General features: G+C 45.1%; 1 protein-coding gene across 6 annotated transcripts in view; it reads left to right on the top strand.

Annotated features, from left to right (window-relative positions):
• The window catches only part of LOC109897832 (SRSF protein kinase 2), a 97,588-nt gene that overhangs the window by 24,857 nt on the left and 45,138 nt on the right, over positions 1 to 27,593 (top strand). For 3 of the 6 annotated variants that reach the window (XM_031833224.1, XM_031833222.1, XM_031833221.1), the window contains exon 1: positions 3,951 to 4,585. The exons of the other annotated variants lie outside the window; for them this stretch is intronic. In XM_031833224.1, the coding sequence (XP_031689084.1) occupies positions 4,548 to 4,585 (38 nt within the window). In that variant the 5' untranslated portion in view covers positions 3,951 to 4,547. Of the gene's footprint in view, positions 1 to 3,950; positions 4,586 to 27,593 lie in introns of those variants that run through there. 6 annotated transcript variants of the gene reach the window in all.

Raw genomic sequence — 27,593 nt, 5'->3', positions numbered from 1 at the left:
AGTATGGTTCTCAACCAGAGGCAGGTGTCGTTAGTTGTCTGATTGAGAATCATACTTAGGTAGCCTGGGTTTCACTTTTGAGTTGTGGGTGTTTGTTTCCGTGTGAGTGTTTGTTGCCACACGGTACTGTTTTGGTTTTCGTTCATGTTCACGTTTATTGTTTTGTATTTCATAGTGTTCAGTTTATGTCTTAAAATAAACGTTATGGACACTTACGACGCTGCGCATTGGTCCTCCGATCCTTCTCGCTACTCCTCCTCAGAAGAGGAGGGGGAATGACGTTACATGGTCTTTATACTTACTTGCGTACTGTTGTTTGTACAGATGAAGGTGGTACCTTCGGGTGTTTGGAAATTGCTCCCAAGGATGAACCAGACTTGTGGAGGTCTATAATTTTTTTCTGAAGTCTTGGCTGATTTCTTCTGGATTTCCCAATATGTCAAGCAAAGAGGCACTGAGTTTGAAGGTAGGCCTTGAAATACATCCACAGGTACACCTCCAATTGACTCAAATGATGTAAATTATCATATCAGAAGCTTCTAAACTTCTGACCCACTGGAATTGTGATACAGTGAATTATAAGTGAAATAATCTGTCCAACCGGCCTCACAACCACAGACCACGTGTGACCGCTCCAGCCCAGGTCCTCCTGCGGGATCATCTGAGACCAGCCACCCGGACATCTGATGAAACTGAGGACTATTCTTGTCTGTAATAAAGCCCTTTTGTTGAAAAAACTCATTCTGATTGGCTGGGCCTGGCTCCCAAGTGGGTGGGGTGGGCCTGAGCTATCCCAGGCCCACCCATGGCTGTGCCCCTGCCCAGTCATGTGAAATCCATAGATTAAGGCCTAATGAATTTATTTCAATCGACTGATTTCCTTATATGAACAGTTACACAGTAAAATCGTGGTAATTGTTGCATGTTGTGTTCATATTTTTGGTCAATATATAATTGTTTTTTCTTTGCTCTAAAATCTTGGGGGGGCCAAATAAATCCACATGTCACCAGTTGGGGAACCCTGGTCTATGGTCTAGTATCCGGTATACTCACCATCACTGGGGACCAATGCCCTCCAACCACCTGCTCCTTCAGCATGGCATGCAAACCATTGTTGTTGGCTGTGCATCCTGCTGGAAACCTACGTTCAAAATATACCCATCTTCAACCCGAGCTGGAAGAGTGCGTTGCATGGGTCTTTTCAGTTTCAAACAGCCGTGATCCTTTGAATGCGTTGGTTGGGGGCGATGAAACAACAGAGGTCCATTCAATGAAGGGAAGTGAAGTAGACGGAGGGGCGATTTGCACATGGAGCTTGGCAAAAGGGGGGGATGACTTGTTGACATAAATGTAATTCAAACCCAACCTTCATTTACTCGTTGTGACGCTCTGAGTTACCACATTTTCACACTAGAATAAATGTTTCTCACTCCTATTGATGCCACATAGGCCGTTGTCAAAGGGATTCGTTGTTTTTCAAGGGCAGTCACTCTTTAAAATGGGTGACAGGTCTTTAGTCTCAGTTCTTTCCCTCCTTTATGGAAATATGTACCATCAGCTGTGTGTAGTGGAGGGGAGTCCTTGGCTCTATTAGTAATACAATGAGATGATCAGCTATGAGGCAGCATAGTGACTTAGTATTTACCCCCCCTGTTGGCCCACAGCCACACAGAATGAGGACAATTGGATGGGTCACTCTCATGTTTGCTTAAATGTAATCCTGTTTTAGTGTGTTGTGTTATACATGTGTTATATGCTGTGTGTGGCACTATAGAAGGTGTGTGTGTGTGTGTTTAATGTGCGTGTGTCCGTGCGTGCATGTGTGTGTGTTTCCGATTCTTATCTGAGCATGTTAAATCTCACACTCTTAGAGGCAGATATGCATGTCCTCAGATATGGATTGCATGTGGATTTCCCCATTAAATTATCATAACATCACACAACACTAGTCTCATTCATACAGAGCTTTTGTTCATGTGCTAATGTGCTAGTGCTATACTAGATGACTGCCAGGGGGCGCTGTGTTGAAGCCCCAAGCCTCCATCTTGGCACTCTCCCACCGTTGTAAAAATGATTTTGGAATCTATAGAAATGCATTTATTAATATCTATACTTGTTTTTGCCACGTTTATTCTATTACAGACACCTTCACCACTTATGAAGGTATCATATTACGTTAGCAAAATATATTTAAAAGAGTGTCTTTTTTAAAAGTTCTGCTGTTACTGTCTCCAATACAACAACAAAAATACTTAAATACATGTAATTTTGTCCTTTGTCCTAATTGTAGAATTCCATTCATTCCTATGGAGGACTGCTTCTTCTGGGGAATGCCAATATGGCTGACCAGTGGCTTCAAAGCCTCTCATTGGCCAATGCATAGCATCAGCAATCCAGGGTTTCACCCAGGGCTAATATCTACTGGAAAGCCTTTTACTTTCTCTGTAGCCTATGTTTCATGAACTTTAAAGTACATGTGCATTAGGCAATGGTTTTGCCTGACCCAAATGTTTTTGTAAAGCTTGAATACATTCGGCATGGAATGCATTCAGCAGCATGTGTGAGTTTGTGTGTGCTGTGGGTATGTGTTTGTACAGACAGTACAGACTCTTACCTGCTCGTGCAATTCCATTGTGTGCAAACGGAGGGTGGCTAGTCAGTAACCGTAAGCTAGTCAGTAACCGTAACCTCAGAATGCACACATACACACACACACACATACACACACACACACACAGACATACCTGGACTATTTGTATAGACCTTTTTTTAAACTGCTGCTACTTGCTGTTTATTATCTGTGCATAGTAATTTTACCCCTACCTACATGTTGTGTACATATTACCTCAATTACCTCGACTAACCTGTACGCCCACACATCGACTCAGTACCGGTACCCCCTGTATGTATCCTCATTATTGTTATTTTATTGTGTTACTTTTTTTACTTGTATTTTCTTAACTCTTATTTTATTAAAACTGAATTGTTGGTTAAAGGCTTGTAAGTTAGCATTTCACTGTAAGGTTGTTATATTCGGCGCATGAGAGAGCGAGAGAGTGATGGGGAAGGACAGTAGAGCCATGGGGAAGGACAGTAGAGCCATGGGGAAGGACAGTAGAGCCATGGGGAAGGACAGTAGAGCCATGGGGAAGGACAGTAGAGCCATGGGGAAGGACAGTAGAGCCATGGGGAAGGACAGTAGAGCCATGGGGAAGGACAGTAGAGCCACGGGGGAGGACAGTAGAGCCACAGGGAAGGACAGTAGAGCCACGGGGGAGGACAGTAGAGCCACGGGGGAGGACAGTAGAGCCACGGGGGAGGACAGTAGAGCCACGGGGAAGGACAGTAGAGCCACGGGGGAGGACAGTAGAGCCACGGGGAAGGACAGTAGAGCCACGGGGAAGGACAGTAGAGCCACGGGGAAGGACAGTAGAGCCACGGGGAAGGACAGTAGAGCCACGGGGGAGGACAGTAGAGCCACGGGGGAGGACAGTAGAGCCACGGGGGAGGACAGTAGAGCCATGGGGGAGGACAGCAGAGAGAGACCCCCCGTCATGACACCCTCTAGCTACCTCTCTGCTGTTCTCTCATGCAGAAATATACCCGTCTGCTGGGAGAGAGAGGGAATGTAGAGAGAAAAGATAATTACAACCATACACATTACAGCCATAGAGACAGAAAAGACATCAGAAAATGGATTGAGAGACAACGAGAGAAAAGAGGAGGGGGGAGAAGAGGAGGATGGCAGATAGAGAAAGGGGGAGTCAGATCTGTGTGGCGTTGCCCCGAGATACAAGATGTCATAATAAGGCAAAGGGGATGGAGGGAAGGAGGGAGGTCCGGACCACGCAGGGAGAGGGGTAGGAGAGACCTCAAGGAGAAGTGGTTTGGTTTCCCATTGGTCCCAGCCCTCCCACCCCCCTCTCTCTGTCAGGCAGTGGTTTGTTCCAGTTCGCTCTGGGCTCTGTTGTTGTGCAGAGCTGCAGAAGGCCTGCTAGAGCCAGCTACTGCACTGCTGCTGTTTTGGAAAGAGGGAGAGAGAGAGAAAGGGAGAGAGGGTGAAAAGGAAGAGGAGGACAGACAAAGCGGATTGAGACTGTGGGAGCTTGTGTGTTCATTTCATCACCATTTAAGAACCAACCAAAGAGGACAGAGAACACGAGGAAAGAGAGATAAAACGACTCTGAAAAAGCGAAAGTGAAATAGAGGGTGAAGGAGGTAAAGGAAGGGAGGAAGCTGGGTCTGAGGAAAGGCGTCTGACATTGCTTGTCTCGCTTCACACGCAGGAAGATTTCTGCTCAGACAGCCCACAGCTGTTTTTTCCCCCTACTACTCTTGGAGCGTTGTCCTCCATCCTTTCTTCTCCTCTGAGCAAGAGGAGGAGAGCTAGAAGGAGAAAGAGAGGAGGAGGAGGGGAGGCAGCCCCCCCCACCCTTACACAGACACACGGCACAGAACGAAGGGAGAGAGAAGCAGAGAAAAGAGAGCCTGTTCCTTGCCGTCTCTCTGTCGTCCCTCGGCGAGCGAGCGGCTAACAGGCACCGCTCATGTCCATGAACTCAGAGAAATCCTCGTCCCCCGAAAGGTAACATATCCTCCCCTGCCCCCTGTCTCTCCGTCCGTCTGTCTCTATACCATGCATTTTGTCTGGCTGACTGTCATTCTGTCTTCTGCTCCAGAATTCCCCCATATTCTTCCCTCCCTCCCCACCCACCCTCCTTCCTTCTCTCTCTATCCATCTGTCTCTCTGTCTATCCTTATCTCTGTCCATCTCTAGCCAGTTGTCGTCTGCTATTGTTTGTAGAGGGTGCAGTGTGCTGACACGGTGAGGAAAAAGGCGCAGTGGTCAATTGTTGCATGCTGATGTAGCTGTTCATACAGCCAGTGGAAAGACAACAACACATAGCCACCCTATCAAACCATCTCTGTCTGTCTGTCTGTTTTTATGATGGCTGCTCCTGCACAGCATATCTGCATATCTGTCAACATGTCAACATTAGCACAGCCACTAGCACATCTCAGCAGGACAAAACACACTTCAAATGACGAACACATCACCAGCATCACATCTCAAAACACATGACAACAACCGAACAACAGACCTCCTACAACCATCCCCCAAAAACCTGAAAATGTTGTTGTTCATATACATATATTGCAGATGTTATTGCAGGTGCAGCAAAATGTTTATGTTTCTAACACCAACAGTGCAGTAATACCTAACAATACACACAAATCAAACAAATGTAAATTAAGAAATTAAGAAATATCAGAACAAGCAATGTCAGATTCTAGAGTGTGTGTGCGTGTGTGTGTGCGCATGTGCGTGTGTGTGTGTACACAGTTGAAGTCAGAAGTTTACATACACTTAGGTTGGCATCAGTAAAACTCGTTTTTCAAACACTCTTCTTGTTAACAAACTCCTTGTTAAAACTCGTTTTTCAAACACTCTTCTTGTTAACAAACTATGGTTTTGGTAAGTCGGTTAGGACATCTACTGTGTGCATGACACAAGTCATTTTTCCAACAATTGTTTACAGACAGATTATTTCACTTATAATTCACTGTATCACAATTCCAGTGGGTCAGAAGTTTACATACACTAAGTTGACTGTGCCTTTAAACAGCTTGGGAAATTCCAGAAAATGATGTCATGGCTTTAGAAGCTTCTGATTTGATAATTGACATAATTTGAGTCAATTGGAGGTGTACCTGTGGATGTATTTCAAGGCCTACCTTCAAACTCAGTGCCTCTTTACTTGACATATTGGGAAAACCAGAGGAAATCAGCCAAGACCTCAGAAAAAATTTGTGGACCTCCACAAGTCTGGTTCAATCTTGGGAGCAATTTCCAAACGCCTGAAGGTACCACCTTCATCTGTACAAACAATAGTACGCAAGTATAAAGACCATGGGACCACGCACCCGTCATACCGCTCAGGAAGGAGACGCATTCTGTCTCATTTTAAAAGGGTAATTGATCATTATAAAACCCTTTTGCAATTATGTTAGCACAGTTGAAAACTGTTGTGCTGATTTAAAGAAGTAATAAAACTGGCCTTTGGACTAGTTGAGTATCTGGAGCATCAGCATTTGTGGGTTCAATTACAGGCTCAAAATGGCTAGAAACAAAGAACTTTCTTCTGAAACTCGTCAGTCTATTCTTGTTCTGAGAAATTACGGCCATTCCATGCGAGAATTTGCCAAGAAACTGAAGATCTCATTCAACGCTATGTACAACTCCCTTCACAGAACAGAGCAAACGGTCTCAAACCAGAATAGAAAGAAGAGTGGGAGGCCCCGGTGCACAACTGAGAAAGAGGACAAGTTCATTAGAGTGTCTAGTTTGAGAAACAGATGCCTCAAGTCCTCAACTGGCAGCTTCATTAAATATTTCCCGCAAAACACCAGTCTCAACATCAACAGTGAAGAGGCGACTCCGGAATGCTGGCCTTCTAGGCAGAGTTGCAAAGAAAAGCCATATCTCAGACTGGCCAATAAAAAAAAAAGATTAAGATGGCCAAAATAACACAGACACTGGACAGAGGAACTCTGCCTAGAAGGCCAGCATCCCGGAGTCGCCTCTTCACTGTTGAAGTTGAGACTGGTGTTTTGCGGGTTCTATATTTTATATTTTATATTCTTCAAAGTAGCCACCCTTTGCCTTGATGACAGCTTTGCACACTCTTGGCATTCTCTCAACCAGCTACACCTGGAATGATTTTCCAAAAGTCGTGAAGATGTTCCCACATATGCTGAGCTCTTGTTGGATGCTTTTCCTTCACTCTGCTCTCCTACTTACCCTAAACCATCTCAATTGTGTTGAGGTTGGGTGATTGGAGGCCAGGTCATCTGATGCAGCACTCCATCACTCTCCTTCTTGGTCAACTTTCCCTTCCACAGCCTGGAGGTGTGTTGGGTCATTGTCCTGTTGAAAAACAAATGATAGTCCCACTAAGAGCACACCAGATGAGATGGCGTATCGCTGCAGAATGCCTTCTGTATCCATTATGGTATGAGGTCGGTTGGTTTGCAGAGCCTTCAACAAAACCATAGCCCTACCTTAACCACTTGGAATTAATGCAAAAACTTAACATTGTGAGTTATTTATGTTTTTTAAACCCTGTAACAGTGCAGAGCTAACTCTGATACCATGAGGAATTAATGCGTCAAAAATAGGCATTCATCCATAATACGTCGAATTTCGAAAAAGAACTATGAGCTCTTGTTGCAGTATAAGACGGCATCCAGCATGTGTTTGTTAATGTCATAACAAAGCCGGCTTATATTATGCCTAATGCATTATCAGTGATATACAATGCAATATAAGTATCTATGCCAACAGACGGTATACAAGTGTATTAATGCTAATATGTGAGCAGGTTTATATGGGCTAATGTATTTGTGTAAGAGGGCAGATTATTTGAAGTGTATCAGCAATAGGCCTATTCATTATTATATTTTATTTCATGTCATCTGAGAGCTTTATCTGGATATCTGTGCCAAACCACTATATTGGGCCTGTGTTTGGGGTATCATTGCTTTATTTTTAAAGTACCATCTGGGCCAGAGGAATACACAGACACACACACACACACACACACACACACACACACACACACACACACACACACACACACACACACACACACTGCTGAGTTAGATTGAGCTAAACTGTGATAGCCATCAGTCAGTTGAGCTGACTAGCTGAGACGCCAGCAGCAGGAGCAGCCTATCTACTTCTGTGTGAATTAGGATGGGGGATAGATAGAGGGAGGGATGGAAGAAGTGTGGTAGGAGGAGATCTGTGAGCGTAATGGTGCTCTCTGACACTTTTTTTAAAAGCAGCAGGCAGGCAGATTTTGACGACGGCTGTTGTGTAAGATGGCACTAGAGGCATGGCAGGGGAAAGGAGGTAGAACTGGTTCTTGATCAGATCTTTCTTTCGTCCCTAATGGTTATGATGATTATGGTGACCAGGTAATCTGACCCTAGATCTGTGGTTAGGGAGAACTACAAAGGACTGTACCTCGAGCCATGGCAGGGATGGATGCAGCTGGGAAGGGAGGGATTGGGGGAGGTCGGGGAGGGGTGTGCGTTTTGACATCTGAGGGTTTCAGTATGTGTTTGTGTTGTTTGGTTGCAGTCTTTGTTCTATAACAGAATGTAAATGTAATGTACTGTTGTATTAGTCCAAAGATGAGCTGGGGTGTCGGTGGCATGATGTTCTACATGGATGGGGTCGGGTGTTTGTGTCTGGACTGCAGTGCCTAGTTTGAGAGAAAAAGTGGCAAAGAGAAACAATGAGAGGGATGAAGCGAAAGAGAAGGAGACAGAAAAAAGGAGACAGAGAGATAAAGCTAAAGAAACAGAGGAGACAGAGAGAGGGAGAAAGCTAAAGAAACAGAGAGAAGGAGACAGAGAGAGGGAGAAAGCTAAAGAAACAGAGAAGGAGACAGAGAGAGGGAGAAAGCTAAAGAAACAGAGAAGGAGACAGAGAGAGAAAGCTAGAGGCAGAGAGAAGGAGACCGAGAGAGGGAGAAAGCTAAAGAGACAGAGAGAGGGAGACAGAGAGAGGGAGAAAGCTAAAGAGACAGAGAAGGAGACAGAGAGAGGGATAAAGCTAAAGAAACAGAGAGAAGGAGACAGAGAGAGAAAGCTAAAGAGGCAGAGAGAGGGAGAAAGCTAAAGAGACAGAGAGAGGGAGACAGAGAGAGGGAGAAAGCTAAAGAGACAGAGAGAGGGAGAAAGCTAAAGAAACAGAGAAGGAGACAGAGAGAGGGAGAAAGCTAAAGAAACAGAGAAGGAGACAGAGAGAGGGAGAAAGCTAAAGAAACAGAGAAGGAGACAGAGAGAGGGAGAAAGCTAAAGAAACAGAGAAGGAGACAGAGAGAGAAAGCTAAAGAGGAAGAGAGAAGGAGACAGAGAGAGAAAGCTAGAGGCAGAGAGAAGGAGACAGAGAGAGGGAGAAAGCTAAAGAAACAGAGAGAAGGAGACAGAGAGAGAAAGCTAAAGAGGCAGAGAGAAGGAGACAGAGAGAGAAAGCTAAAGGCAGAGAGAAGGAGACAGAGAGAGGGAGAAAGCTAAAGAGACAGAGAGAGGGAGACAGAGAGAGGGAGAAAGCTAAAGAGACAGAGAGAGGGAGAAAGCTAAAGAGACAGAGAGAGGGAGAAAGCTAAAGAGACAGAGAAGGAGACAGAGAGAGGGAGAAAGCTAAAGAAACAGAGAGAAGGAGACAGAGAGAGAAAGCTAAATAGGCAGAGAGAAGGAGACAGAGAGAGGGAGAAAGCTAAAGAAACAGAGAAGGAGACAGAGAGAGAAAGCTAAAGAGGCAGAGAGAAGGAGACAGAGAGAGAAAGCTAGAGGCAGAGAGAAGGAGACAGAGAGAGGGAGAAAGCTAAAGAGACAGAGAGAGGGAGACAGAGAGAGGGAGAAAGCTAAAGAGACAGAGAGAGGGAGACAGAGAGAGGGAGAAAGCTAAAGAGACAGAGAAGGAGACAGAGAGAGGGAGAAAGCTAAAGAAACAGAGAGAAGGAGACAGAGAGAGAAAGCTAAATAGGCAGAGAGAAGGAGACAGAGAGAGGGAGAAAGCTAAAGAAACAGAGAAGGAGACAGAGAGAGGGAGAAAGCTAAAGAAACAGAGAAGGAGACAGAGAGAGAAAGCTAGAGGCAGAGAGAAGGAGACCGAGAGAGGGAGAAAGCTAAAGAGACAGAGAGAGGGAGACAGAGAGAGGGAGAAAGCTAAAGAGACAGAGAAGGAGACAGAGAGAGGGATAAAGCTAAAGAAACAGAGAGAAGGAGACAGAGAGAGAAAGCTAAAGAGGCAGAGAGAGGGAGAAAGCTAAAGAGACAGAGAGAGGGAGACAGAGAGAGGGAGAAAGCTAAAGAGACAGAGAGAGGGAGACAGAGAGAGGGAAAAAGCTAAAGAGACAGAGAGAGGGAGAAAGCTAAAGAAACAGAGAAGGAGACAGAGAGAGGGAGAAAGCTAAAGAAACAGAGAAGGAGACAGAGAGAGGGAGAAAGCTAAAGAAACAGAGAAGGAGACAGAGAGAGGGAGAAAGCTAAAGAGACAGAGAGAGGGAGACAGAGAGAGGGAGAAAGCTAAAGAAACAGAGAAGGAGACAGAGAGAGGGAGAAAGCTAAAGAAACAGAGAAGGAGACAGAGAGAGGGAGAAAGCTAAAGAAACAGAGAAGGAGACAGAGAGAGGGAGAAAGCTAAAGAAACAGAGAAGGAGACAGTGAGAGAAAGCTAGAGGCAGAGAGAAGGAGACCGAGAGAGGGAGAAAGCTAAAGAGACAGAGAGAGGGAGACAGAGAGAGGGAGAAAGCTAAAGAGACAGAGAAGGAGACAGAGAGAGGGATAAAGCTAAAGAAACAGAGAGAAGGAGACAGAGAGAGAAAGCTAAAGAGGCAGAGAGAGGGAGAAAGCTAAAGAGACAGAGAGAGGGAGACAGAGAGAGGGAGAAAGCTAAAGAGACAGAGAGAGGGAGACAGAGAGAGGGAGAAAGCTAAAGAGACAGAGAGAGGGAGAAAGCTAAAGAAACAGAGAAGGAGACAGAGAGAGGGAGAAAGCTAAAGAAACAGAGAAGGAGACAGAGAGAGGGAGAAAGCTAAAGAAACAGAGAAGGAGACAGAGAGAGGGAGAAAGCTAAAGAAACAGAGAAGGAGACAGAGAGAGAAAGCTAAAGAGGAAGAGAGAAGGAGACAGAGAGAGAAAGCTAGAGGCAGAGAGAAGGAGACAGAGAGAGGGAGAAAGCTAAAGAAACAGAGAGAAGGAGACAGAGAGAGAAAGCTAAAGAGGCAGAGAGAAGGAGACAGAGAGAGAAAGCTAAAGGCAGAGAGAAGGAGACAGAGAGAGGGAGAAAGCTAAAGAGACAGAGAGAGGGAGACAGAGAGAGGGAGAAAGCTAAAGAGACAGAGAGAGGGAGACAGAGAGAGGGAGAAAGCTAAAGAGACAGAGAGAGGGAGAAAGCTAAAGAGACAGAGAAGGAGACAGAGAGAGGGAGAAAGCTAAAGAAACAGAGAGAAGGAGCCAGAGAGAGAAAGCTAAATAGGCAGAGAGAAGGAGACAGAGAGAGGGAGAAAGCTAAAGAAACAGAGAAGGAGACAGAGAGAGAAAGCTAAAGAGGCAGAGAGAAGGAGACAGAGAGAGAAAGCTAGAGGCAGAGAGAAGGAGACAGAGAGAGGGAGAAAGCTAAAGAGACAGAGAGAGGGAGACAGAGAGAGGGAGAAAGCTAAGAGACAGAGAGAGGGAGACAGAGAGAGGGAGAAAGCTAAAGAAACAGAGAGAGGGAGACAGAGAGAGGGAGAAAGCTAAAGAGACAGAGAGAGGGAGACAGAGAGAGGGAGAAAGCTAAAGAGACAGAGAGAGGGAGAAAGCTAAAGAAACAGAGAAGGAGACAGAGAGAGGGAGAAAGCTAAAGAAACAGAGAAGGAGACAGAGAGAGGGAGAAAGCTAAAGAAACAGAGAAGGAGACAGAGAGAGGGAGAAAGCTAAAGAAACAGAGAAGGAGACAGAGAGAGAAAGCTAAAGAGGAAGAGAGAAGGAGACAGAGAGAGAAAGCTAGAGGCAGAGAGAAGGAGACAGAGAGAGGGAGAAAGCTAAAGAAACAGAGAGAAGGAGACAGAGAGAGAAAGCTAAAGAGGCAGAGAGAAGGAGACAGAGAGAGAAAGCTAAAGGCAGAGAGAAGGAGACAGAGAGAGGGAGAAAGCTAAAGAGACAGAGAGAGGGAGACAGAGAGAGGGAGAAAGCTAAAGAGACAGAGAGAGGGAGACAGAGAGAGGGAGAAAGCTAAAGAGACAGAGAGAGGGAGAAAGCTAAAGAGACAGAGAAGGAGACAGAGAGAGGGAGAAAGCTAAAGAAACAGAGAGAAGGAGCCAGAGAGAGAAAGCTAAATAGGCAGAGAGAAGGAGACAGAGAGAGGGAGAAAGCTAAAGAAACAGAGAAGGAGACAGAGAGAGAAAGCTAAAGAGGCAGAGAGAAGGAGACAGAGAGAGAAAGCTAGAGGCAGAGAGAAGGAGACAGAGAGAGGGAGAAAGCTAAAGAGACAGAGAGAGGGAGACAGAGAGAGGGAGAAAGCTAAAGAGACAGAGAGAGGGAGACAGAGAGAGGGAGAAAGCTAAAGAAACAGAGAGAGGGAGACAGAGAGAGGGAGAAAGCTAAAGAGACAGAGAGAGGGAGACAGAGAGAGGGAGAAAGCTAAAGAGACAGAGAGAGGGAGAAAGCTAAAGAAACAGAGAAGGAGACAGAGAGAGGGAGAAAGCTAAAGAAACAGAGAAGGAGACAGAGAGAGGGAGAAAGCTAAAGAAACAGAGAAGGAGACAGAGAGAGAAAGCTAAAGAGGAAGAGAGAAGGAGACAGAGAGAGAAAGCTAGAGGCAGAGAGAAGGAGACAGAGAGAGGGAGAAAGCTAAAGAAACAGAGAGAAGGAGACAGAGAGAGAAAGCTAAAGAGGCAGAGAGAAGGAGACAGAGAGAGAAAGCTAAAGGCAGAGAGAAGGAGACAGAGAGAGGGAGAAAGCTAAAGAGACAGAGAGAGGGAGACAGAGAGAGGGAGAAAGCTAAAGAGACAGAGAGAGGGAGACAGAGAGAGGGAGAAAGCTAAAGAGACAGAGAGAGGGAGAAAGCTAAAGAGACAGAGAAGGAGACAGAGAGAGGGAGAAAGCTAAAGAAACAGAGAGAAGGAGCCAGAGAGAGAAAGCTAAATAGGCAGAGAGAAGGAGACAGAGAGAGGGAGAAAGCTAAAGAAACAGAGAAGGAGACAGAGAGAGAAAGCTAAAGAGGCAGAGAGAAGGAGACAGAGAGAGAAAGCTAGAGGCAGAGAGAAGGAGACAGAGAGAGGGAGAAAGCTAAAGAGACAGAGAGAGGGAGACAGAGAGAGGGAGAAAGCTAAAGAGACAGAGAGAGGGAGACAGAGAGAGGGAGAAAGCTAAAGAGACAGAGAGAGGGAGACAGAGAGAGGGAGAAAGCTAAAGAGACAGAGAAGGAGACAGAGAGAGGGAGAAAGCTAAAGAAACAGAGAGAAGGAGACAGAGAGAGAAAGCTAAATAGGCAGAGAGAAGGAGACAGAGAGAGGGAGAAAGCTAAAGAAACAGAGAAGGAGACAGAGAGAGAAAGCTAAAGAGGCAGAGAGAAGGAGACAGAGAGAAAAAGCTAGAGGCAGAGAGAAGGAGACAGAGAGAGGGAGAAAGCTAAAGAAACAGAGAGAAGGAGACAGAGAGAGGGAGAAAGCTAAAGAGACAGAGAGAGGGAGACAGAGAGAGGGAGAAAGCTAAAGAGACAGAGAGAGGGAGACACAGAGAGGGAGAAAGCTAAAGAGACAGAGAGAGGGAGACAGAGAGAGGGAGAAAGCTAAAGAAACAGAGAAGGAGACAGAGAGAGGGAGAAAGCTAAAGAAACAGAGAAGGAGACAGAGGGAGAAAGCTAAAGAAACAGAGAAGGAGACAGAGAGAGGGAGAAAGCTAAAGAAACAGAGAAGGAGACAGAGAGAGAAAGCTAGAGGCAGAGAGAAGGAGACAGAGAGAGGGAGAAAGCTAAAGAGACAGAGAGAGGGAGACAGAGAGAGGGAGAAAGCTAAAGAGACAGAGAAGGAGACAGAGAGAGGGATAAAGCTAAAGAAACAGAGAGAAGGAGACAGAGAAAGAAAGCTAAAGAGGCAGAGAGAAGGAGACAGAGAGAGAAAGCTAGAGGCAGAGAGAAGGAGACAGAGAGAGGGAGAAAGCTAAAGAGACAGAGAGAAGGAGACAGAGAGAGGGAGAAAGCTAAAGAGACAGAGAGAGGGAGAAAGCTAAAGAGACAGAGAGAAGGAGACAGAGAGAGAAAGCTAAAGAGGCAGAGAGAAGGAGACAGAGAGAGGGAGAAAGCTAAAGAGACAGAGAGAAGGAGACAGAGAGAGAAAGCTAGAGGCAGAGAGAAGGAGACAGAGAGAGGGGGAAAGCTAAAGAAACAGAGAGAAGGAGACAAAGAAAGGGAGAAAGCTAAAGAGACAGAGAGAAGGAGGGAGAGAGAGAGAGAGAAAGCTATAGAGACAGAGTGGAGACAGAGATACAGAGAAAGCTAAAGAAACAGAGAGAAGGAAACAGAGAGAGACAGAGAGAAGGAGACAGAGAGAGACAGAGAGAAGGAGACAGAGAGAGAAAGCTAAAGAGACAGAGAGAAGGAGACTGAGAGAGAGAGAGAGAGAGAGAGAGAGAGAGAGAAAGCTAAAGAGGCAGAGAGAAGGAAACAGAGAGAGACAGAGAGAGAAAGCTAAAGAGACAGAGAGAAGGAGACGGAGAGAGAGAAAGCTAAAGAGACAGAGAGAGAGAGAAAGCTAAAAAGGCAGATAAAAGGAGACAGAGAGAGAGAGAGAAAGCTAAGGAAACAGAGGAGAGAGAGAAAGCTAAAGAGGCAGAGAGAGAAAGCTAAAGAGACAGAGAGAAGGAGACTGACAGTAAATCTCAGTAAGACCAAAATAATGGTGTTCCAAAAAAGGTCCAGTCACCAGGACCACAAATATAAATTCCATCTAGACACTGTTGCCCTAGAGCACACACAAAAGCTATACATACCTTGGCCAAATCATCAGCACCACAGGTAACTTCCACAAAGCTGTGAACAATCTGAGAGACAAGGCAAGAAGGGCCTTCTATGCCATCAAAAGGAACATTAAATTCAACATAACAATTAGGATCTGGCAAAAAAATACTTGAATCAGTCATAGAACCCATTGCTCTTTATGGTTGTGAGGTCTGGGGTCCGCTCACCAACCAAGACTTCACAAAATGGGACAAACATCAAATTGAGACTCTGCACGCAGAATTCTGCAAAAATATCCCCCGTGTACTACGTAGAACACCAAATAATGCATGCAGAGCAGAATTAGGCCGATACCCACTAATTATCAAAATCCAAAAAAGTGCCGTTAAATTCTATAACCACCTAAAAGGAAGCGATTCCCAAACCTTCCATAACAAAGCCATCACCTACAGAGAGATGAACCTGGAGAAGAGTCCCCTAAGCAAGCTGGTCCTGGGGCTCTGTTCACAAACACACCCTACAGAGCCCCAGGACAGCAGCACAATTAGACCCAACCAAATCATGAGAAAACAAAAACATAATTACTTGACACATTGGAAAGAATTAACAAGAAAACAGAGCAAACTAGAATGCTATTTGGCCCTAAACAGAGAGTACACAGTGGCAGAATACCTGACCACTGTGACTGACCCAAAATTAAGGAAAGCTTTGACTATGTACAGGCTCAGTGAGCATAGCCTTGCTATTGCGAATGGCCGCCGTAGGCAGACATGGCTCTCAAGAGAAGACAGGCTATGTGCTCACTGCCCACAAAATGAGGTGGAAACTGAGCTGCACTTCCTAACCTCCTGCCCAATGTATGACCATATTAGAGAGACATATTTCCCTCAGATTACACAGATCCACAAAGAATTCGTAAACAAATCCAATTTTGATTAACTCCCATATCTACTGGGTGAAATTCCACAGTGTGCCATCACAGCAGCAAGATTTGTGACCTGTTGCCACGAGAAAAGGGCAACCAGTGAAGAACAAACACCATCGTAAATACAACCCATATTTATGCTTATTTATTTTATATTGTGTACTTTAACCTTTTGTACATTGTTAAAACACTGTATATATATAATATGACATTTGTATGTATGACATCTTTATTGTTTTGAAACTTCTGTATGTGTAATGTTTACTGTTAATTTTGATTGTTTATTTCACTTTTGTATATTATCTACCTCACTTGCTTTGGCAATGTTAACACATGTTTACCATGCCAATAAAGCCCGTTGAATTGAATTGACAGAGAGAGAGAGAGAGAGAGAGAGAAAGCTAAGGAGACAGAGAGAGAGAGAAAGCTAAAGAGGCAGAGAGAAGGAGACAGAGAGAGAAAGCTAAAGAGTGAGAAATAGAGAGGCAGATACAGTAGAGAGATAGATGTCTGTCGTTAGTGTTGTCTGTGGGTTACCTCATTATGGTGTAGGGCTGTTACTTAAGTAACAGTAATATATTCCCCAAACACCGGCTTCTCGGGCATTATGACTTTTATACAATGGGTTACCAACATATTCAAATTATTGACATATTTTCATTAAAAACAAATTAATTTATTCCTACTAGTTCATCCTTCCAAGAGATATAGTCCTGACACAAATCTAGGGTTGCTAGAGACGCTGCCCTGTTCAGTCTTTTTGTTCTGTATCTATAGACCCATCCCAGTCATTTGTTCTACTGGCTGGCAACGTTCTTATCCCTTGCCTGCTAGCTAGCCAACTACGTCTAACTTCCAGTCACGTCAAAAAGAGCAGCCAGAATGATGAGCGAAGTAGCTGCATTTGTTTAAGCTGTTTTCTAGTGACATTTATCGGGATGCATCCATAACAATGAGCTAATGAGGCGCGATTTCACCTGGCATAGAAAATGTGCTCATTCGTCAGGACACTGTTGTTCAGAGGAGCTAGCCAACAACACAGCTACAGTAACACAATCACTTCAAACTGAAGCAGGAAAAACTGCAAATTTAGCTGTGTTTCATTTGACCTTTTTTCAACTATATCCATAAAAATGATGCCAGCTGATTCATGATTTCGACCGGCTGAGAAATGCTACCTGTCTAGTCCCGACACGTTCATTACTATGGAACAGCTGGAGATTGAATTTGAATATTGAAACAATGTTGCAAATGTTGGAGAGACAGAAAAAAAAAGAAATATGAGATAATGTCTAGATTACTTTTATAGTGGAGATCAAGTGCATAAATAGCCTGGCTGGGCTGATGAGACAGTGGATTGCGCAGTCAGATGGAACAGAGTAAATAGGCAGTTTATCGTCATAGATTTAGCCGGTGGTAACATGTGGAATAGACACCAGCTGGAATGCGGTTTTAACCAGTCAGTATTTATGATTAGAGCCGTTGTATAAAGCCTGCAGCCTCTGTGAAAGGTTCTGTCAGCCACTGAGCTTACAGGGTATACATCTCTGTATATGTCACACAGCCAAGCAGCTGGACCTTGATTTTACAGTATGCTATGCCTCTGAATAAATGGATATGATTGATGTTTGTGACTGTATGAATGAGACTGGTAGCTCTCTAGTCTACTGTGTTTTATGCTCTGAGATGTGTGTGTGCGTGCGTGCGTGTGTGTGTGTGTGTGTGTGTGTGTGTGTGTGTGTGTGTGTGTGTGTGTGTGTGTGTGTGTGTGTGTGTGTGCGCATGCGTAATTTACATCCGAGACAGAATATGATATGGACGTTTATTGAATAGTTTGGAGAATGGGGTTCCGATGACGAGCCTTCAGGTTATTATGCTGCTGGTGGGGAGGTGGAAGGTTGTTGGAAGACTGTTGCTGAAAAACATAAAGTATGAGACAAGGGGTGAGTTGACATAAATAGTCCCCTAGATGTAGCCATCGGATGACAGCGGGAGAAGTGATTAATGCATGAGTGAGCCCATAGATGAATCAGCAAGCGTGGTGCAATTGCCTTAGTGCCATGCTCATTGGCTGAAGTTAATAGGAGAATGACATTCTGCACACCTGCTAAGGGCAAAGAGGAGGAGAGACATGACGCTGTACTGATGAGGTAACATTATTAAATACCTGCTTTGTGGATGGGACAACATGGGCACTCCCATATCAATACCTGCTGTGCTTATGAGTTACCATAATGAACACTACAATGGATGCCTGCTGTGCTTATGAGTTACCATAATAAACAATACAATGGATGCCTGCTGTGCTTATGAGTTACCATAATAAATACTACAATGGATATCTGCTGTGCTTATGAGTGAGATAGGAAGCAATGTGAATTATAGAGTTTAATAGATGAATGAAGTGATGATCCATTGAGACTTCTCTTTTTCACACCAGTATTTCTACTTGCACATCTTCATCTGCACATATATAACTCCAGTGTAAATTGATAAATTGTAATTACTTCACCACTTTGGCCTATTTATTGCCTTACCTCCTTATTTCATTTGCACACACTGTATACAGATTTTTCTATTGTGTTATTGACTGTATGTTTGTTTATCCTATGTGTAACTCTGTGTTGTTGTTTTTGTCACACTGCTTTGCTTTATCTTGGCCAGGTCTACCTGGTTAAATAAAGGTGAAATAACTATAAAAAGACCAGCCTTACTGATTGAACTTTCGTAAATACATTTGTGTTTTTCTGTGAAACCTTGGTGTGTTAGTGTGTTGTGAGTGGGTGGTGTGTGTTTCTGTGAAACCTTTGTGTGTTAGTGTGTTGTGAGTGGGTGGTGTGTATTTCTGTGAAACCTTTGTGTGTTGTGAGTGGGTGGTGTGTGTTTCTGTGAAACCTTGGTGTGTGAGTGGGTGGTGTGTGTTTCTGTGAAACCTTGGTGTGTTAGTGTGTTGTGAGTGGGTGGTGTGTGTTTCTGTGAAACCTTTGTGTGTTAGTGTGTTGTGAGTGGGTGGTGTGTATTTCTGTGAAACCTTTGTGTGTTGTGGGTGGTGTGTGTTTCTGTGAAACCTTGGTGTGTGAGTGGGTGGTGGGTGTTTCTGTGAAACCTTGGTGTGTTAGTGTGTTGTGAGTGGGTGGTGTGTTAGTGTGTTGTGAGTGGGTGGTGTGTGTTTCTGTGAAACCTTGGTGTGTTAGTGTGTTGTGAGTGGGTGGTGTGTATTTCTGTGAAACCTTGGTGTGTTAGTGTGTTGTGAGTGGATGGTGTGTGTTTCTGTGAAACCTTGGTGTGTTAGTGTGTTGTGAGTGGGTGGTGTGTGTTTCTGTGAAACCTTTGTGTGTTCGTGTGTTGTGAGTGGGTGGTGTGTGTTTCTGTGAAACCTTGGTGTGTTAGTGTGTTGTGAGTGGGTGGTGTGTGTTTCTGTGAAACCTTGGTGTGTTAGTGTATTGTGAGTGGGTGGTGTGTGTTTCTGTGAAACCTTGGTGTGAGTGAGCGAGCGAAGGAGACCACACAAAGGGACACCAGTGATAGACAGAATGGTGTCAGCTCCTCCCACCTTCACCAACAGTGGTTGTTTGAACCATCAGTCACGGCCAGACAGCACAGTCCTAGACCACATCGCATTGGTTCTAGTCAGCAAGCCTCCTTTCCCAAATCACCACTGATCTGACACAAGTTGATAGCCAGTGAAGGTCAGACACAGACAGAAACCGAGACAAACGCACATCCCAAGAATCTCAAACAGCCTACTTCCCTCTTCTCATGTGCCCTCGACCACTTATCTGAAATAGGATTATAAGACTAAGGGAAAGTGAAATGAGACAAGAAGAGGCTGTCGAAATAGAGTATTGGACCTCAGCCAGCCGTCCATGAAGCCCAGTCAGCCCAGAAGCAGCAGCAGTCACATCTGGAGCCGCCATGATCCCTCACATACCAACAGTCCATTATTTTCTCCCTCCATCTTCAGCCTGCAGTGTTACCCACATTACATCACTACACCCAGGCCACAGGGTTCAATTCTCGGGCCGACTCTTTTCTCTGTATATATCAATGATGTTGCTCTTGCTGCGGGCGATTCCCTGATCCACCTCTACGCAGACGACACCATTCTGTATACCTCTGGCCCTTCCTTGGACACTGTGCTATCTAACCTCCAAACGAGCTTCAATGCCATACAACACTCCTTCCGTGGCCTCCAACTGCTCTTAAACGCTAGTAAAAACCAAATGCATGCTTTTCAACCGTTCGCTGCCTGCACCTGCACGCCCGACTAGCATCACCACCCTGGATGGTTCCGACCTAGAATACGTGGACATCTATAAGTACCTAGGTGTCTGGCTAGACTGTAAACTCTCCTTCCAGACTCATATCAAACATCTACAATCTAAAATCAAATCTAGAGTTGGCTTTCTATTCCGCAACAAAGCCTCCATCACTCACGCCGCCAAACTTACCCTAGTAAAACTGACTATCCTACCGATCCTCGACTTCGGCGATGTCATCTACAAAATAGCTTCCAATTCTCTACTCAGCAAACTGGATGCAGTTTATCACAGTGCCATCTGTTTTGTTACTAAAGCACCTTATACCACCCACCACTGCGACCTGTATGCTCTAGTCGGCTGGCCCTCGCTACATATTCGTCGCCAGATCCACTGGCTCCAGGTCATCTACAAGTCCATGCTAGGTAACGCTCCGCCTTATCTCAGTTCACTGGTCACGATGGCAACACCCACCCGTAGCACGCGCTCCAGCAAGTGTATCTCACTGATCATCCCTAAAGCCAACACCTCATTTGGCCGCCTTTCCTTCCAGTTCTCCGCTGCCTGTGACTGGAACGAATTGCAAAAATCGCTGAAGTTGGAGACTTTTATCTCCCTCACCAACTTTAAACATCTGCTATCTGAGCAGCTAACTGATCGCTGCAGCTGTACATAGTCTATTGGTAAATAGCCCACCCTTTTCACCTACCTCATCCCCATACTGTTTTTATTTAATTTTCTGCTCTTTTGCACACCAGTATCTCTACCTGCACATGACCATCTGATCATTTATCACTCCAGTGTTAATCTGCTAAATTGTAATTATTCGCCTACCTCCTCATGCCTTTTGCACACAATGTATATAGACTCTCTTCTTTTTTTTCTACTGTGTTATTGACTTGTTAATTGTTTATTCCATGTGTAAGTCTGTGTTGTTGTCTGTTCACACTGCTATGCTTTATCTTGGCCAGGTCGCAGTTGTAAATGAGAACTTGTTCTCAACTAGCCTACCTGGTTAAATAAAGATGAAATAAAAAATAAAATAAAAAACTACACCCAGGCTGGCTGCTTCATAGATATGCCACAATAGTATAGCAACTAATGAAGCATGATATACTGTAGTGCCAGCGACTAGCAAGGGCGTATGCCAGACCCCATTAGCCCCAATGCATGGTTCCGACCCACTCTTTGTTTCTCTCACTCTGTGTCTGCAGCATCCCTCGCTTGGCTTCCCTCTCTCACTCTCTGTTTCTGCAGCATCCCTTGCTTGGCTTCCCTCTCTCACTCTCTGTTTCTGCAGCATCCCTCTATTGGCTTCCCTCTCTCACTCTCTGTTTCTGCAGCATCCCTCTCTTGGCTTCCCTCTCTCGCTCTCTGTGTCTGCAGCATCCCTCCCTTGGCTTCCCTCACTCACTCCCTGTGTCTGCAGCATCCCTCTCTCACTATCTGTGTCTGCAGCATCCCTCTGTTGGCTTCCCTCTCTCACTCTCTGTGTCTGCAGCATCCCTCCCTGGGCTTCCCTCTCTCACTCTCTGTGTCTGCAGCATCCCTCCCTGGGCTTCCCTCTCTCACTCTCTGTGTCTGTAGCATCCCTCTCTTGGCTTCCCTCTCTCACTCTCTGTGTCTGCAGCATCCCTCTCTTGGCTTCCCTCTCTCTGTGTTGTTGTATGTAACTCTGTGTTGTTGTATGTGTCGAACTGGTTTGCTTTATCTTGGCCAGGTCACAGTTGTAAATGAGAACTTGTTCTCAACTACCTGGTTAAATAAATATGAAATAAATGTGTCTGGCCAGCTGCCATCTCTGTTTCCATTTCTCTCTCTGGCTAGCTGTATGTACCCATCTCTTTGTCTATATTCTCTCTCTCTCTCTTTCTCTCCCCTGTCCTCTCTCTCTCCCCTGTCCTCTCTCTCTCTCCCCTGTCCTCTCTCTCTCTCCCCTGTCCTCTCTCTCTCCCCTGTCCTCTCTCTCTCTCTCTCCCCTGTCCTCTCTCTCTCTCTCTCACCTGTCCTCTCTCTCTCTCTCTCCCCTGTCCTCTCGCTCTCCCCTCTCCTCTCTCTCTCTCCCCTGTCCTCTCTCTCTCTCTTTCTCTCCTGTCCTCTCTCTCTCCCCTGTCCTCTCTCTCTAGCTCTCCCTCCCTCCCCTGTCTCTCTCTCTCTCTCTCTCTCTCTCTCTCTCTCTCCTGTCCTCTCTCTCTCTCTCTCCTGTCATCTCTCTCTCTCTCTCTCTCTCTCTCTCTCCTGTCATCTCTCTCTCTCTCTCCTGTCATCTCTCTCCTGTCCTCTCTCTCTCTCTCTCTCTCTCTCTCTCTCTCTCTCTCTCTCTCTCTCTCTCTCTCCTGTCCTCTCTCTCTCTCCTGTCCTATCGCTCTCTCCTGTCCTCTCTCTCTCTCTCTCTCCCCTGTCCTCTCTGTCTCTGTCCTGTGTGTGTCAGAAGGGTCAGTAGCAGCCCAGACATGGCTCAACTGGCCTCTGTGTGTAGCAGCAGAAGAAGTGACTGTTGTCTGTCAGCTAGTGCCAGTCTGTATACTCAAAGATCTTGGTGAATTACAATTGGACTGTGTTTTCTATGTATTCTAATTTTAAATGTGTCTGACCTGTGAACATGGGAAGCATTAAGTCAAACAGGGCCCTGAGCAGAATGAACCAGACACACCACACAACACCCCAGAGGATTGGTCATGTGATGTGGCTTTAGTGACCTGATCTACAGGATGAGTCACATACAGGTCGCTAGGGTTCGCATGGAGTCCAGGGTTAAATGGGATGGTTGGGGGACAGAGGAGTTCTTCCATAGCCTTAGCACCAGTCTGTTTGTGCTATCATGCCAACTCCTTGTCACTATGTGGCAAGGCCTTCCTTACACATCACAGTCATATATCCAACCTCTGTTCAATTGTCTATAGATGATTTCTCATTGGCTCTGTCCATGTCATGATCACGCTATGAAGAATCACGTTTGTAAATATATTTTGGCATCTGCCTGTTACTCTTATAATTATAAAGGTCTGGCATCGTGATCATCCAAACTATTCCCTCTTCCCTCCCCTTCTGCTGTACTTGAAATGGTTAGTTTGTGTGTGTTAGTCTACTCTCTCGGTCTCTCTCTGTCTCTCTCTTTCTATATCTCTCTGTCTGTCTTTCTCTCTCTGTCTCTGTCCCTCTCTGTCTCTCTGTCTTTCTCTCTCTCTCTGTCTCTGTCTCTTTCTCTCTCTCACGCTCTCTCTCTTTCGCTCTCCTCTCTCCTCTTCATGCTAGAAGGGTGCTCTCGAGCGGCTAGATGTTCTTTACCATTCGGCCATCAGATTTGCCACCAATGCTCCTTATAGGACACATCACTGCACTCTATGCTCTTCGGTAAACTGGTCATCTCTGTATACCAGTCGCAAGACCCACTGGTTGATGCTTATTTATAAAACCCTCTTAGGCCTCACTCTCCATATCTGAGATATCTACTGCAGCCCTCATCCTCCACATACAACAACCATTTCTTCCAGTCACTGTTCTGTTAAAGGTCCCCAAAGCACACACATCCCTAGGTCACTCGTCGTTTCAGTTCGCTGCAGCTAGCGACTGGAACGAGCTGCAACAAACACTCAAACTGGACAGTTTTATCTCAATCTCTTCATTCAAAGACTCAATCATGGACACTCTTACTGACAGTTGAGGCTGCTTTGCGTGATGTATTGTTGTCTCTACCTTCTTGCCCTTTGTGCTGTTGTCTGTGCCCAATAATGTTTGTACCCTGTTTTGTGATGCTACCATGTTGTGCTGCTACAATGTTGTTTTTATGTTGTTGCTACAATGTTGTTTTTATGTTGTTGCTACAATGTTGTTTTTATGTTGGGTTGCTACCATGCTGTTTTTATGTTGTGTTGCTACCATGTTGTTTTTATGTTGTGTTGCTATACCATGTTGTTTTTATGTTGTGTTGCTACCATGTTGTTTTTATGATGTGCTGCTACCATGTTGTTTTTATGTTGTGTTAATACCATGTTGTTTTTATGTTGTGTCGCTAACATGTTGTTTTCATGTTGTGTTAATACCATGTTGTTTTTATGTTGTGTTGCTACCATGTTGTTTTTATGTTGTGTCGCTACCATGTTGTTTTTATGTTGTGTTGCTATACCATGTTGTTTTTATGTTGTGTTGCTATACCATGTTGTTTTTATGTTGTGTTAATACCATGTTGTTTTTATGATGTGCTGCTACCATGTTGTTTTCATGTTGTGTTAATACCATGTTGTTTATATGTTGCGTTGCTACCATGTTGTTTTTATGTTGCGTTGCTACCATGTTGTTTTTATGTTGTGTTGCTACCATGTTGTTTTTATGTTGTGTTGTTTTCATGTTGTGTTAATACCATGTTGTTTATATGTTGCGTTGCTACCATGTTGTTTTCATGTTGTGTTAATACCATGTTGTTTATATGTTGCGTTGCTACCATGTTGTTTTTATGTTGCGTTGCTACCATGTTGTTTTTATGATGTGTTGCTACCATGTTGTTTTTATGATGTGTTGCTACCATGCTGTGTTGTTGTCTTAGGTCTCTCTTTATATAGTGTGGTGTTGTCTCTCTTGTCGTGATGTGTGTTTTGTACTATATTTATATTGTCCCGACAGGAGGCCTTTTGGTAGACTGTCATTATAAATAATCATTTGTTCTTAACTGACTTGCCTAGTTAATTAAAGGTTAAATACAAATAAATAAATATAAATCAAATATCTCTCACTTCTCTTCCTGTCCTTCTTTTAGTTTCTCTCTTTACTCTTTGTCATCTGAGGTTCTCTTACACCTGACTGGTTTTCAGGTACTGGTGGTGGTGAAGGTGGTAGCGGAAGTGATGGTGGTGCCAGTGATGGTGGTGTCGGTGGGGGTGATGGATGAGGGGGTGGTAGTAGAGGTAGTGCTAGAGGTTATGCTGGTGGCTCCGGTGGGGGTGATGGATGAGGGGGTGCTAGAGGTGGTGCTAGAGGTTATGCTGGAAGAGATGGTGGTGTCGGTGGGGGTGATGGATGAGGGGGTGGTAGTGGAGGTGGTGCTAGAGGTTATGCCGGTGGCTCCGGTGGGGGTGATGGATGAGGGGGTGGTAGTAGAGGTGGTGCTAGAGGTTATGCCGGTGGCTCCGGTGGGGGTGATGGATGAGGGGGTGGTAGTAGAGGTGGTGCTAGAGGTTATGCCGGTGGCTCCGGTGGGGGTGATGGATGAGGGGGTGGTAGTGGAGGTGGTAGTAGAGGTGGTGCTAGAGGTTATGCCGGTGGGGGTGATGGATGAGGGGGTGGTAGTGGAGGTGGTGCTAGAGGTTATGCCGGTGGTGCCAGTGGGGGTGATGGATGAGGGGGTGGTCGTAGAGGTGGTGCTAGAGGTTATGCCCGTGGTGCCAGTGGGGGGTGATGGATGAGGGGGTGGTAGTGGAGATGGTGCTAGAGGTTATGCCGGTGGTGCCGGTGGGGGTGATGGATGAGGGGGTGGTAGTGGAGGTGGTGCTAGAGGTTATGCCGGTGGGGGTGATGGATGAGGGGGTGGTAGTAGAGGTGGTGCTAGAGGTTATGCCGGTGGCTCCGGTGGGGGTGATGGATGAGGGGGTGGTAGTAGAGGTGGTGCTAGAGGTTATGCCGGTGGCTCCGGTGGGGGTGATGGATGAGGGGGTGGTAGTGGAGGTGGTAGTAGAGGTGGTGCTAGAGGTTATGCCGGTGGGGGTGATGGATGAGGGGGTGGTAGTGGAGGTGGTGCTAGAGGTTATGCCGGTGGTGATGGTGGAGGTAGTCGTACACGTACCACATCTAACAATCACCTAGAATATCAAAATGAAATATAAATTTATTTGCCACATGTGCCGAATACAACGGTGTAGACTTTACCGTGAAAAGCTTGTTTACAAGCCCTTAACCAACAATACAGAGGTAAAATGTAAGAATATTTGCGCACACAATAAATAACAGTAACGATACTATACAAGGAGTACTGGTACTGAGTCAATGTGCTGGGGGTACGAGGTAATTGAGGTAATATTATGTACATGTAGGTAGGGGTAAAAGTGACTTGGCAATCAGGATAGATAATAAACAGAGTAGCAGCAACAAGTGTGAAAGTGTGTCTGGGTGTGTGAGAGAGAGAGCTCTTTACAGATTAGGAAAGTAGGGGTAAACGCTGGGTCAGCAGAGACCTAATATCTGGGCTGACATGGCTGCTATATTAATACACAGGAATGATAATGGTCTGTTTGTTTGATTGTTTCTGTGTGTGTGTCAGCTTGTGTGTGTGAATGTGAGTTCTTTCATGTGTGTGCGTGTATGTGCGTGCGTGCGTGTGTGTGTGTGCTGTCCCAGGTGGCTGTAAGTGCCCAGCATGAAGGCCTACTACACAGCTCTTATATCCCCCCTGACTCCCCCTCCCAGAGACACAGCCCCATAGGTCCAGAGATCCACCAGACACACATAGAGAGTAGAAACAGAGACATAGAGAGTAGAAACAGAGACGCATAGAGAGTAGAAACAGAGACGCATAGAGAGTGGAAACAGAGACACATAGAGAGTAGGAACAGAAACATGGAGAGTAGAAACAGAGACATAGAGAGTAGAAACAGAGACATAGAAAGTAGAAACAGAGACATAGAGAGTAGAAACAGAGACATAGAAAGTAGAAACAGAGACACATAGAGAGTAGAAACAGAGACATAGAGAGAGTAGAAACAGAGACGCATAGAGAGTAGAAACAGAGACGCATAGAGAGTAGAAACAGAGACATAGAGAGTAGAAACAGAGACATAGAGAGTAGAAACAGAGACACAGAGAGTAGAAACAGAGACACATAGAGAGTAGAAACAGAGACCGAGAGTAGAAACAGAGACATAGAAAGTAGAAACAGAGACATGGAGAGAAGAGACAGAGAGTAGAAAAAGAGACATAGATAGTAGAAAAAGAGACATAGAGAGTAGAAAAAGAGACATAGAGAGTAGAAACAGAGACATAGAGAGGAGAAACAGAGACATAGAGAGGAGAAACAGAGACATAGAGAGTAGAAACAGAGACATAGAGAGTAGAAACAGAGAGACATAGAGAGGAGAAACAGAGACATAGAGAGTAGAAACAGAGACAGAGAGGAGAAACAGAGACATAGAGAGGAGAAACAGAGACATAGAGAAGAGAAACAGAGACATATAGAGGGGAAACAGAGACATAGAGAGGAGAAACAGAGAGACATAGAGAGGAGAAACAGAGACATAGAGAGGAGAAACAGAGACATATAGAGAGGAGAAACCGAGACATAGAGAGTAGAAACCGAGACATAGAGAGTAGAAACAGATACATAGACAGTAGAAACAGAGCTTCTGCATGGTGGAACAACTTTCCCAGACCTTTCATCTCTACTCCCACCATTCAGTAGTAATAATCTCCATCTAAGTTAGACATGAATAAGTTCATACTGTAGGTAATCAGTGTTTCCCCTATATGTATATAGCAGCGGCACACACGGTGTGGTCACGTGAAGTCTGATGCGTGATCGGCAGGGCCATTAGCAGTTAGGTGAAAGGGCACCACGTGACTTGGCTTGGAATTCTGGGCCTGACCCTCTCTGCTTGGCCAACCCTGTCTATTAAAGTCCAACAGCATGTGACCACATGATAAAACACATTCACAATGGGAAAACAACATTGTTTGGTGGGGATGTTGCCTCCATATTGTTACAATGACACCCTGAAAACATTTACCCTAAAACCTCATCCAACACTTAAACAAAATTCGCTGTTCAAATGTTTAGCTTTTTACACAACCATAACACAAACTGTAAACACCCAGGGGGTTATTGTTTTGTTTGTAGAATTCCATGAGACACCCTAAGAGCAGCCCAGGCTACTGTGTTTCTCTTCCAGAGCCAAGCCAGCATGCAGCAGTC

The sequence above is a fragment of the Oncorhynchus kisutch genome, linkage group LG10 (assembly GCF_002021735.2).
Source record: "Oncorhynchus kisutch isolate 150728-3 linkage group LG10, Okis_V2, whole genome shotgun sequence".
Classification (NCBI taxonomy): domain Eukaryota; kingdom Metazoa; phylum Chordata; class Actinopteri; order Salmoniformes; family Salmonidae; genus Oncorhynchus; species Oncorhynchus kisutch.
This window is presented reverse-complemented; position numbering and strand designations above follow the sequence as displayed.